The 12071-nt window shown below is 42.5% G+C and overlaps 1 protein-coding gene across 1 annotated transcript in view; it reads left to right on the top strand.

Annotated features, from left to right (window-relative positions):
* Positions 1–12071, top strand: part of LOC147115006 (serine incorporator 1-like) — a 230823-nt gene that overhangs the window by 27909 nt on the left and 190843 nt on the right. Inside the window, exons 3-4 of the mRNA XM_085993204.1 lie at positions 2912–3102; positions 3687–3766. Of these exons, the coding sequence (XP_085849330.1) occupies positions 2912–3102; positions 3687–3766 (271 nt within the window). The remainder of the gene's footprint in view (positions 1–2911; positions 3103–3686; positions 3767–12071) is intronic.

The following is a 12071-nucleotide window of genomic DNA, read 5'->3' as shown; positions in this document are numbered from 1 at the left end:
GCGTGCTACCTGCATTAATTTCAACGGGCACGGAAGGATCGCACATCACGATCCCTGCGCTCATTTTCAGGCCTTATCGAATTTGACCCCCAGTGAGTTGGAAAAACTGGGGCTCAAATTTCGCTGCATTTCTTGCACACTCGTAGAATCATAGGGGGAAAAATTGAGTCGCGCCCCCTTTGGGGTGCTAACTTCGCCGGGTTTAGCGCCCCGGAAAAATTAGTGCTCCCGCAGCCGAAATTGAGTGGTAGCGCCCCAAGAGGGAAGCGGGGTGCTACTGGAAGCGCCCCGCCTCCCCCTTGGGGCGCTGCAAGGGAATATCGCACCGCAGTATTACAAGCCTTCCTCCCCTTCTTAAAGGGGAGGGGCCTTGCGTAGCGCAACCTGGGGCCCAGCTGGGCCAGTGGGGATTGGAGTGCCAGCAAGAGAGCCCGGCACTCGAGAAGTGCCAGGCTCATGGAGCGCAGCAGGCATTCTGCGGGGGGGGGGGGGGTGCGGTGCGGTGCGGGTCAGGAGGTCGGGGATGGCAGCGGAGGCAGGTGCTGGCAGGCGGCCAGCAACAAGAATGGCCGCCCGGCACCTCCTTTAAATAGCCCCGCCCCGGCCACAGGTAAGCCCTCCTGACCCCGTCGGACATAGCGTCCGGCAGTAAGTCGGGGGCGCTACCAAAGATCGCGGCCGGGGCGTGAGCGGGACGCTGCGCACGGCAGCGATGTCATCGCCAGCTGCACAGTGCCGCAGGACGCAACGGTTACCGCCGCCACTAACCTCCCGCTTAATTTTGCGGAAGGCATTGGCGGCGCCACGCCTGGGCGCTAGTTGCTTTGCGCCCCATTAGCACCCTCTTAGGGCGCTAACTGGAGGCACAAAGCAACCAAATTTTTTTCCCCATAGAATCATACAGCACAGAAGGTGGCCATTTGATTCATCGTGCTTGTGCCAGCTCTTTGAAAGAGCTATCCTTTAGTCCTACTCCCCCGCTCTTTCTCCATAGCCTACTGCTGTAAGTCCAACAGAAGTGCAGCAATGGGCCATAAATTAGGTCAGGACCTAGATATGCTGGGTCATAGCCTTCCCTTGCAGTTTCCATGGGGCCTTGTCTGGTGTGGAGCCTCCATCCACCCTAAAGAAGGGGATATGAATTTGAATCTGCCTTAAATACGTTCAGTGATGTAATTCGGTACTGTAAGCGGTCTGTGCACTTTGGCCAAGAGTTTCCACTGTGGGCATAATTGGGAATCTGGGCGTAAATTGCGCTCAAAATTGCGCAAGTTTTGCAAAGTGGATTTGTTGCTCAAGTTTCCCCTCAAACTCATTTGCGTATCACCCAACGTAAATCTTCCATGAACCAGAGCAATCAGGTAGTGTTTTGGAATGTAATTTTAAAAGAAAAACATTTGCATTAAAAATATTTCTTGATCTATTTAAGAGTGGTAACCTGATGCAGTTTTCTTAATACAGTTCAAAATGGGTTTATCACATAAAATAAGCATTATTTTTCAGAGTGCATAGGCCACCACCTGATTTTAAATAACTGAAAATGACTTTTGAAAGCTATACAGAACCATTTACTAGTTACATTGGTGTACAGTAATCAGTTTTTTAGTAAATTAAAAAAATATTTTAAAGTGTACTGATTAGTGCCCTTGTGCCTAAAAAAAAACACACTTAATTTTAAGAGCCTCTTCAAAGGCACGCAAACGGGTGCAATTAAAGATCACAGAAACCCGATTTGCATCAGATGTAATTTGCGCTTGAAATTCCTCGATCTTTTGCGCTAGTTTGGCGGAGTTGGGGCTAATTGCACTGGAAATACTAGTCCAACCTAACGGAAGCGCAAGCCCTTGATCTTTATGGGAGTCGACTTGCACTGTCCTATATCTGCTTGTATAGTAGCAGAACCTGGGAGTATAACAACAAAATTCCCTTTCAATCCGGACCAGATTTCTGTTTCTTTCCCACATGTACTTCTTCAATCTCTCCAAAGGCGGAATGAAATAAACTAGATGAGGTGAAGCTTAGTTTAAATCATTTAAGGTGCTTTATTCCACAGTAAGGCAATAGTTATGATTAAATTCCTTAGTTTCATTGATACAACTTAGCTTCATATAAAGACATTTTAAAAATGAATTTGCAACATTATCCTACTTTGGTGGATCATCTGACTTTATTTAAACAAAATAGCCCCACTGCATTCTGTCTTACAGTCTCTCCTTGCAAACTTTGGCTGCCGTGTTGTCTTTGGACTCTCCTCATCCCCAGTCTGGCAGAAGAGTGGCAGGCTGGTACATTAAGAAAGACCAGACATACTGGCCCACTATCTGGCAGATGTGGGTTGTGAGTGGGGGGGGGGGGGTGCTGGTGGTGCAGGGTTTCAAGCCTGAATTATGGTCTGGACCCCTGAAAAGGTAATAAATTTAAAGATTTTTCATCTTCTTATAAATTCAGCTGAAGAGACAATCTGGGCATCTATCTGAAAGAGGCCCCTGCTGCTTTCCCTGGAACGGGCTTACAGCCACTTGTTGGGCACTCGTCAGATGATGTGTCACTAGTGCCAGGTCTCCTGTCTGTGTTAATCAAATTAGGTGACTGCCTGACCCAGCAAATTTTGGGATCAGTGCCAGAGGTCACAGGAAGGTGCATCCTTGCATTTCTGCCTGGATAGATATCCAGCAGGTTCTCAGGCCTATATGGATGTGGGCAGTAAAGGGCAATAAAATTTAATGCATACAAGTGTAAAGTACTGCACTTAGAATAAATGTGTGACGCGTGTACTCCAGACGTTCTGAGGATATGATATGTGCTATTTCTTTCTTTAACCACATATAAACACATTTTTTAACATTTCTTCCTTGATTACAAATGTTGGTTCTTGTGAAACAAATAGCAACTCTAAGAAATTGCCTTTTAGATTCCAGGATTCTGCGAGTTTGGATATAATGCACAGCTCACTGAAGTTAACCCTGTGATCTGCAGAGTATTGGTTGGTTACAAGTCTGTGTATCGTATCTGCTTTGGAATGGCCACTTTCTTTCTGCTGTTAGCTCTGCTTATGATCAATGTGAGAAATAGCAAAGACCCCAGGGCCCTAGTACACAACGGGTAAGTTTTTTTGTAAATTGTTTTTGAAAGAAATTCTGTGGCAGAAACAAATTTATAATCATTGCATTCGTCTTAAAAACAATGTACTTTTAATTATAAGGACCAAGTTTACAAAATCGTGCTCTTGACAGAGACCCTTGCCTGCTTGTAGCACATACTGGAAATTGCAATTCTTGATATGAGCTCATGGAGGATGAGGCTCTCTTCCAGGAGTGGGAATTGGTAAAAAATCAGCTTGTACTGCATTTTATTAAAGCTTACTTTCTTCAAGACAAAATGAAGTATATCAGACTTTAAATGATTGTATTTTAAAACTGTTTTATTATCCATCAGTAGTTATTCATCCTTTACTCTTATGGATACCAAGCAACTCTTCATATTAAAATCAAATTAATTTTGTATAAAATTAAAATACATGTAAATTGCAATTGTCTTTAAAGTAACACAATGGTTTCTTTGATTTTTTTTAGAATGAAATTAAATTATAAAGCATAGATAAAATCTTTCAGGTTTGCATAAGAAGGAATACAGTAGATATAGAGAAATTTAAGACTTATGGTGCCATTAACATTCTCTTTTCAAAGCTTCTGGTTATTCAAGTTTGGAGCACTTGTAGCAATAATGGTCGGTGTATTTTATATCCCTGAAGGACACTTCAGCCGAGGTAAGTGAGAAATCGGCAGGGTTGCCCACTTTGAGTGGACTTAAAAGGACTTTTAAGTGCCTTTACATTCAGTATTTGAAATCAAAACATATTGCTCGAACTAATGATACAATGTGCCAACAATTCTCTGTGGGAACCTTACAAATCAATAATAACTTTATAATTTAGATAGTGATGGCACTTCTAAGAAATATTTATGTTTCGCAGAGGTGACATCATAATGGAAAACAGACTGTACTTTGCCAAAAGCATTTTGTAGTGACATCAAATCAAAGTGTTTAATATTTGCATTTAACTTTTATCATTTTAATTACTTATGTGGCAGAAATAGAAAATATGATGAGGAGCTATGCTACTCAATCTATAATTATTTACATTTGTGACCATAACTCTCAATTTTGCGTTTGGCCAACCCAATCATCATGGGAATTAGATTGTATCCCACAGCTCATTATGTATGGTTTATTAACTTTACAGGCTTTCAATTTGCCAGAAAGTCATATGTAACCACCATACTATTAAAATTTTAAAAGATGCTTACTGATTAACATCTATGCCCCAAAATTCCTCATAGGTTTTGCTGATCTTCAGCCATACCTCCAGCAGGAGACCGACAGAATCTCCAGGAAAATGGCAGAGTCCTGGTCTCTGCTGATTCCAGGAGTTTGCTAGTTTCCTTTTAAAGGGCAGTACCTCCGTCTATCTCTTACAAATGACAGCCAGTGGGCGGAGTCAGATCAGGGATTTCTTACCCTGGAGTTCTTGCTCCTTAGGTTGGACGGAGTTGTAGCATATCAATGGAGTTCGGTACACTGGGCATGATGCTGTGTACTGGTTTCTACAAGTATGGAAGTGGGCCCTACCAGTGAGGTACAGGCAAATAGCCTGGACCTCCAAAGATGAGATTTAAAAAAAAATCTCTTACAGATTAGTGCCCTTGCTCAGGGTGCTGAGGGAACCATGGCTGGGATGGGGACCTGAGCAAACCCTAGGATGGGCAGGCACTAGTTACCTTTCTTGGGCAGATGGATGCTAGAGATGTGGCAGAAGCGGCACCTGAGCCTACCTATCCCTTCTAAATAAAGTGCCTTCACACGGATTGCAAACTGAGGAATCTCCGGGCCCTAGTATAGAAGTCCAGTACCAGAACATAAGGATTCTGAAAGTGTGCCAGGGTGACAGATTCTGGTGTGAGTACCGAGTGCACCACCTGGGATCTCTGCTATTTACCCTGCTGAAGTTTGTGCGATCAAGGATTGGTCCCATTTTACATGCCAGTGGCAGGCACCCTTATAAAATGGCTGCATCGACAGCACCCACTATTGTAAATTGCTAGACCAAGGAGACCAAAGGAGGCTGCCCTATTTTAAGCAGGTCACATTAAAAAAAAAATTTAATTGGTTTCTTTTTGGGATCATGACTTGGACCCCGCATCCATTAATCGGTGGGCCGTTACAGCAATGAAATGTTAGGTTCCTTTTTAGGGGTGGGAAATTGGGAAGTCCCAAGGAGCCCCTGGACCTGCCCCCTCCTGCGTTGATGGCCTTGTTTGGGGAAAACGGACATATTCTCCTACCTTCACATCACTTTATTTCATGATCCAGATCAGATTCAGTACTTTGACCTTGCTTGTTGGACATGCAACACACAGATTGATTAAGAAAGTGCTCCTGGATGTATAAGAACCCATTCCCATTTTGACCACAAACATTTGTCTTATCCCAATCCCCATTATACTAGAGAAGCCATGGCACTGAGCACGCTACTACACATGGTTGACCATAACTATCCTTTAAATCCAATTCCCATGTGCTGGGTGCGATATTCTATCGCTTGCAAACTGGGAGAGTGCTTGCTTTTAGCAAGAAAATACATCCGATGCTGTGGACAATGCAACAGCCCTTTCCAACCATTAAATTTATGTGCAAATAAAATGCTTGTTGTATATATGCCAATCTAAAAGGTTAATGTATGCATATCAACTTGTCTCAGTTTGCTGCTGAGCCAGAATGTTACAGGTTTAAGTCCCAGTCCAGGAATTGAGCACAGAATTTACATTGATGATCCAAAGCAGTGCTGAAGAAGTGTTGCACTATCAGAAGTGCTATGCTTCACATTAAATAATGGCCCAGAAATTCGTGTCGGGGGCTTCCCGCGGGTGCAAGCCCCCGACCTACACTTACCTAGCGCGCCGGCAGTTGAGGCCTGGGCCTGCGTGGATTTCCTCTCTGTGGCCCGGTCCAGCTCCCGGCGCGCTGTGCTTGCGTGATCCAGTGGCGTAGTTAGTGCGATGCGTCCGCTGGGATCACGTGAGTCATGGGCAACTAATCGGAGGAGGGAAAAGCCCATTCATGAGATTGACAGAAAGAACTGTCAAACTAATGAAAACTCCGGCCCCCAAAACAGTACTTACACTTCAAATAAATATTTTTAAAAATCACACTTTTTAAATAAATATAAATAACATTAAATAACTATTTTAAACAATAATTTAAATTTTTGAAAAAAATAATTTTATAAAAAAACAGGGCTAAAAATACACTTACCTTACTTTAAAGTATTTAAAAATAATAAACCTGTGGAAAAAAAATTCTAATTTTAATTAATTGACCACTTACCTTTTAAAATGAAGTCCTTACGCCTGGTTTTTAAATGTGTAAAATGTAGAGGCCGTCACGCACGGAAAAACCTGTTTTTAAAAAAAAAGGAAGTTCAACGCACATGCGCAGACTCCCGCGCGCACGCGTTCGACCTCTGAACCCCTTCGTTCAGAGGATCGGAACTGCCGGTTTCCCGCGCATGCGTAGTGCATGCAAGAAACCGGCACTTCCATCGGGTCCACGCGTGAGTACTCCGTGCTTACTCACGCGTTGGGACCCGAATTTTTGGGCCAATAAATTGAGATCCTGTCTGCCTATTTAGGTAGACATTAAAGATCCCATTGCACTCTGAAGAGGAGAAGGGTTTGCTCTGGCCATCATATCTCATTCATCATTCCATAGCTAGATTAATTAGTTATTCATCTCATTAACATTTGTAGGATTCTGCCGTGTACAAAGTTCAATACATTTGCCTGCAAAACAACAGTTATTGCACTTTAAAGAAGTGATTTGAGAATTTTCTAAGATGTGATGAGGTGCTATGCAAATGCACCTAATTGGAATGATACCAGACAATCTGAACCTCTTTCCTAATAGCCCTAAAATCAGTTAACAGTTGGGGAAAAATAGCAATGACATCCTCTAAAGAAATAAATGTCTCCAACATTTTGTCAAAGTAAATATAAGATGCACCTATACTTGCTGCTTCTTGTGCACCTTGTGCCTTGGCCCATTCCAAGGATTACATACCCCATAATCAGGCTGCCTTCATCCCTTCTGTGTATATTGGTGTCTAAATAAGTTCAATTGCTTATTAAGTGAACATTTAAATGTATAATAAAACAACTGTAAATTAATGTAAGCTCAAGGAACAGCACCTCATCTTTCTATTAGGCACTTTACAGCCTTCTGGACTCAACATTGTGTTCAACAATTTCAGACCATAACCTTTGCCCCTACTTTTTCAGGTGGCAGCTGTTGATGATTCTGCCATCCCCATTTGCAACATTTAATCTCTCCTGCCTTCCACCCTATCACAGACCATCCCTTTTGTTCTTTCCGCCCCTCCCCACTTTCCCTGCCTCTGCACCTGCTTAATATCTGTTACATCTCTAACTTTTTCCAGTTCTGACAAAGGGTCCCAGACCTGAAACGTTAACTCTGTTTCTCTCTCTACTGATACTGCCTGACCTGCTGAGTGTTTCCAGCATTTTCTGTTATTTCAGATTTCCAGCATCTGCATTATTTTGCTAATGCAACTGTAAATTAATGTGGGCAAGTAAACCTGGCTAATGTTTTGGAACATAACGATATTGGACAGTAAACATGGTTAAGTAATAGTGCAGTTGTGGAGCATTTAGTGGTGAGCTATGACAAAGGTAAAGATAGAGCATGGGATTATCTTGCAGGTCTCCATGTAATGTGTCCTGACCTTAGCTTTGCTATCAAATGGGGATGCAGAAAGGAGGCTCGGTGATTCCCCACAGAGAGGAGAGATAATAGGAAGATAGCTCTGCTACTCCCCTGATTAAATGGCCAGATTGTGAAGCATGCAGCACATGAAATGTGAGCAAACTTTAATTTCCTTTTTCTACAGTCCTCAGTCTTTTTGTCTGAATTTCAAATAACTAAATCTTGTTACTTCCAAACATATTTAAAGGTCAACACTGATTTTGCATAATTTTGATTCAGTTAGAATTTTGCTAAAATTAAACTAAATATTTATTGAAATAACAGAAAATGCTGGAAACACACAGCAGGTCAGGCAGCATCGAGGAGAGAGAAACAGAGTCAACGTTTCGGGTTGAGGACCCTTTGTCAGAACTCATTTATTGGCTACTTCGCTGTAGTTTTTATTTCAAGCTAGTTACAAAGCAACACAAATGAAACCTGTGAGCACATGTTCTGTCTTTGTGTAGAGGTAGGGAATGATAAATGCCATGGGGGTAACAGAAAGGATGAAAAATGGAGTTTAAAAAACTGGGTTAAGGATTGGGGGTGAAATTGAATAAAGCTGAAAAATGAACTCTGGGAGCGTGAGGCGCAATGTGCCCACGCCCATTCAAAGTGGTGCAGGCAGTACGCATAATTTGTGTTGCCTGCTCATTATGATGATTGGAATGCTGATATCAGTGCTAAACACGCTGCTGGTTGGCTTAGCGCTGGACAAGGGGGCTAATATCAGGCGCAGTCTGCTGGCCAATAAAATTTGGCCTAGGCTCTCTGCACTACTTAAAGGGGAGGTGCTTTGTTTCAGAAGCATCTCATTGTAGAAAAAAACAGACACAGAAAAATAGGAGCAGGAGTAGGCCATTCAGCCCTTCGAGCCTGCTCCGCCATTCAATATGATCATGGCTGATCCTCTATCTCAATACCACATTCCTGCTCTTTCCCCATACCCCTTGATGCCTGTTGTGTCTAGAAAGCTATCCATCCCCTTCTTAAATATATTCAGTGACTTGGCCTCCACAGCCTTCTGTGGTAGAGAATCCCATAGGTTCACCTCCCTCTGAGTGAAGAAATTTCTCCTCATCTCAGTCCTAAATGTCCTACCTCGTTTACTGAGACTGCGATCCCTCGTTCTAGAGCCCCCAGCCAGGGGAAACATCCTCCCTGCATTCAGTCTGTCAAACCCTGTCAGAATTTTATGCATTTCAATGAGATCACCTCTCATTCTTCTAAACTCCAGTGAATACAGGCCTAGTCGACCCAATCTCTCCTTGTACGACAGTCCTGCCATCCCAGGAATCAGTCTGGTGAACCTTCGCTGCACTCCCTCTATGGCAAGTATATCCTTTCTTAGGTAAGAAGACCAAAACTGCACACAGCACTCCAGGTGTGGTCTCACCAAGGCCCTGTACAACTGTAGTAAGACATCTTTGCTGCTGTACTCAAATCCTCTTGCAATGAAGGCCAACATACCATTTGCCTTCCTAACTGCTTGCTGCACCTGCATGTTTTCTTTCAGTGATTGGTGTACAAGGACACCCAGGTCCCTTTTGTACATCAACATTTCACAATCTATCACCATTTAAATAATACTCTGCCTTTCTGTTTTTCCTACCGAAGTGGATAACTTCACATTTATCCATGTTATACTGCATCTGCCATGTATTTGCCCACTCACTCAACTTGTCTAAATCACCTTGACGCCTCTTTGCATCCTCCTCACAACTCACAATCCCACCTAGTTTTGTGTTGTCAGCAAACTTGGAAATATTACATTTGGTTCCCTCATCCAAATCATTGATATATATTGTGAATAGCTGGGGCCCAAGCACTGATCCCTGCGGTACCCCATTAGCCACTGCCTGCCACCCCGAAAAAGATCCATTTATTCCTATTCTGTTTTCTGTCTGTTAACCAATTTTCAATCCATGCCAGTATATTACCCCCAATCCCATGTGCTTTAATTTTGCACACTAACCTCTTATGTGGGACTTTATCAAAGGCCTTCTGAAAATCCAAATACACCACATCCACTGGTTCTCCCTTATCTATTCTACCAGTTACATCCTCAAAAAACTCCAGTAGATTTGTCAAACACGATTTCCCTTTCATAAATCCATGTTGTCTTTGTCTAATCCCGTTGATATTTTCTAAGTGTCCTGTTCTCACATCCTTTATAATAGACTCTAGCATTTTCCCTACTACTGATGTTAGGCTAACCGGCCTGTAATCCCCCATTTTCTCTCCCTCCTTTTTTAAATAGTGGGGTTATATTTGCCACCCTCCAATCTGCAGGAACTGTTCCATAATCTATAGAATTTTGGAAGATGACAACCAATGCATCCACTATTTCCATGGCTACCTCCTTTACTACTCTGGGATGCAGATTATCAGGCCCTGGGGATTTATCAGCTTTCAGTCCCATTAATTTCTCCAGCACTATTTTTTTACTAATACTAATTTCCTTTAATTCCTCCTTCTCACTTGGTTCCCTAGCATTTCTGGGAAGTTATTTGTGTCCTCTTCCGTGAAGACAGAACCAAAGTATTTGTTTAATTGCTCTGCCATTTCCTTGTTCCCCGTTATAAATTCTCCCGTTTCTGACTGTAAGGGACCTACATTTGTCTTCACTAATCTTTTTCTTTTTACATACTTGTAGAAGCTTTTACAGTCTGCTTTTATGTTCCTTGCAAGTTTACTCTCATACTCTATTTTTTCCCCTCTTAATCAATCTCTTGGTTCTTTTTTGCTGAACTCTAAACTGCTCCCAATCCTCAGGCTTGCTACTTTTTCTGGCAACTTTATATGATTCCTCTTTGGATCTAATACTATCCTTAATTTATTTTGTTAGCCGCTTCTCCTTTTGTGTTTTTGCGCCAGAAAGGAATGCATAACTGTTGCAATTCATGCATTCGTTCCTTAAATGTTAGCCATTGCATATCCACCGTCATGCCTTTTAATGAAGCTCCCCAATCTATCATAGCCAATTCACTCCTCATACCTTCGTAGTTTCCTTTGTTTAGATTTTGGACCGTAGTCTCGGATTGGACCTCTTCACTTTCCATTTTAATGAAGAATTCTATCATGCTATGGTCACTCTTCCCTAAAGGACCCCGCACAACAAGATTATTAATTAACCCCTTCTCATTGCACAATACCCAATCTAGGATAGCCTGTTCACTAGTTGGCTCCTCAATGTACTGGTCTAAAATACCATCTTGTACACACTCCAGGAATTCATCTTCCACAGTATTTTTGCTAATTTGGTTTGGTCAATCTATATGTAGATTAAAGTCACCCATGATTACTGTAGTACCCTTGTTACATGCATCTCTAATTTCCTGTTTGATGCCATCCCCTACATTGCCACTACTCTTTAGAGGCCTATAGACAACTCTCACCAATGTTTCCTGCCCCTTGGTGCATCTTAGCTGCACCCAGACTGATTCTACATCTTGATTTTCAGAGCCAATATCCTTTCTCAATATTGCTCTGATTTCATCCTTTACTAACAATGCCACCCCACCTCCTTTTCCTTTTTGCCTATCCTTCCTAAATACCGAATATCCTTGGATATTCAGCTCCCAGCCTTGGTCACCCTGCAGCCATGTCTCTGTAATCGCAATTATATCGTATCTGTTTACATCTATTTGCGCTGTTAATTTGTTTACCTTATTACAAGTGCTTTGTGTAATCAGATACAGTGCCTTTAGATTTGTCTTTTTAACATTTTTAGACATCTTAACATTTTTTGTACTATGGCCCTATTTGTCTTATTACCATTTTTTCTTACCCGGACCCTATTTGTTAGTGCACTCCTTTGTTTGTACGCTCTGTCCCTTCCTGACACAATCTGGTTATCCTTACCCCAATCACTTTCCTGCACTGCTTCCTTGTCTTTTCTCTTTAGCATTCTAGATTTCTCTCCACCGGGACCCCCCCTCCCCCTTATTTAGTTTAAAGCCCTATCTACCTCCCTAGTTATTCGATTTGCTAGAACTCTGGTCCCAGCATGGCTCAGGTATAGCCCGTCCCAACGGAACAGCTCTTTCCCCAGTACTGGTGCTAGTGCCCCACGAGTCGAAACCCACTTCTCCCACACCAATCTTTGAGCCATGCATTCATCTCCCTGATCCTATTAACCCTATGCCAATTTGCTCGTGACTCCGGTAATAATCCAGAGATTATGACCTTTGTGGTTCTGCTTTTTAATTTAGTCCCTAGCCGCCCAAATTCTCTCAGCAGAACCTCTTTCT

This window comes from Somniosus microcephalus, chromosome 7, assembly GCF_052327205.1.
Source record: "Somniosus microcephalus isolate GS21.2 chromosome 7, FLI_Smic_1.0, whole genome shotgun sequence".
Lineage (NCBI taxonomy): Eukaryota > Metazoa > Chordata > Chondrichthyes > Squaliformes > Somniosidae > Somniosus > Somniosus microcephalus.
Note: the sequence above shows the minus strand (reverse complement) of the source record. Positions and strands in the feature narration are given on the sequence as shown.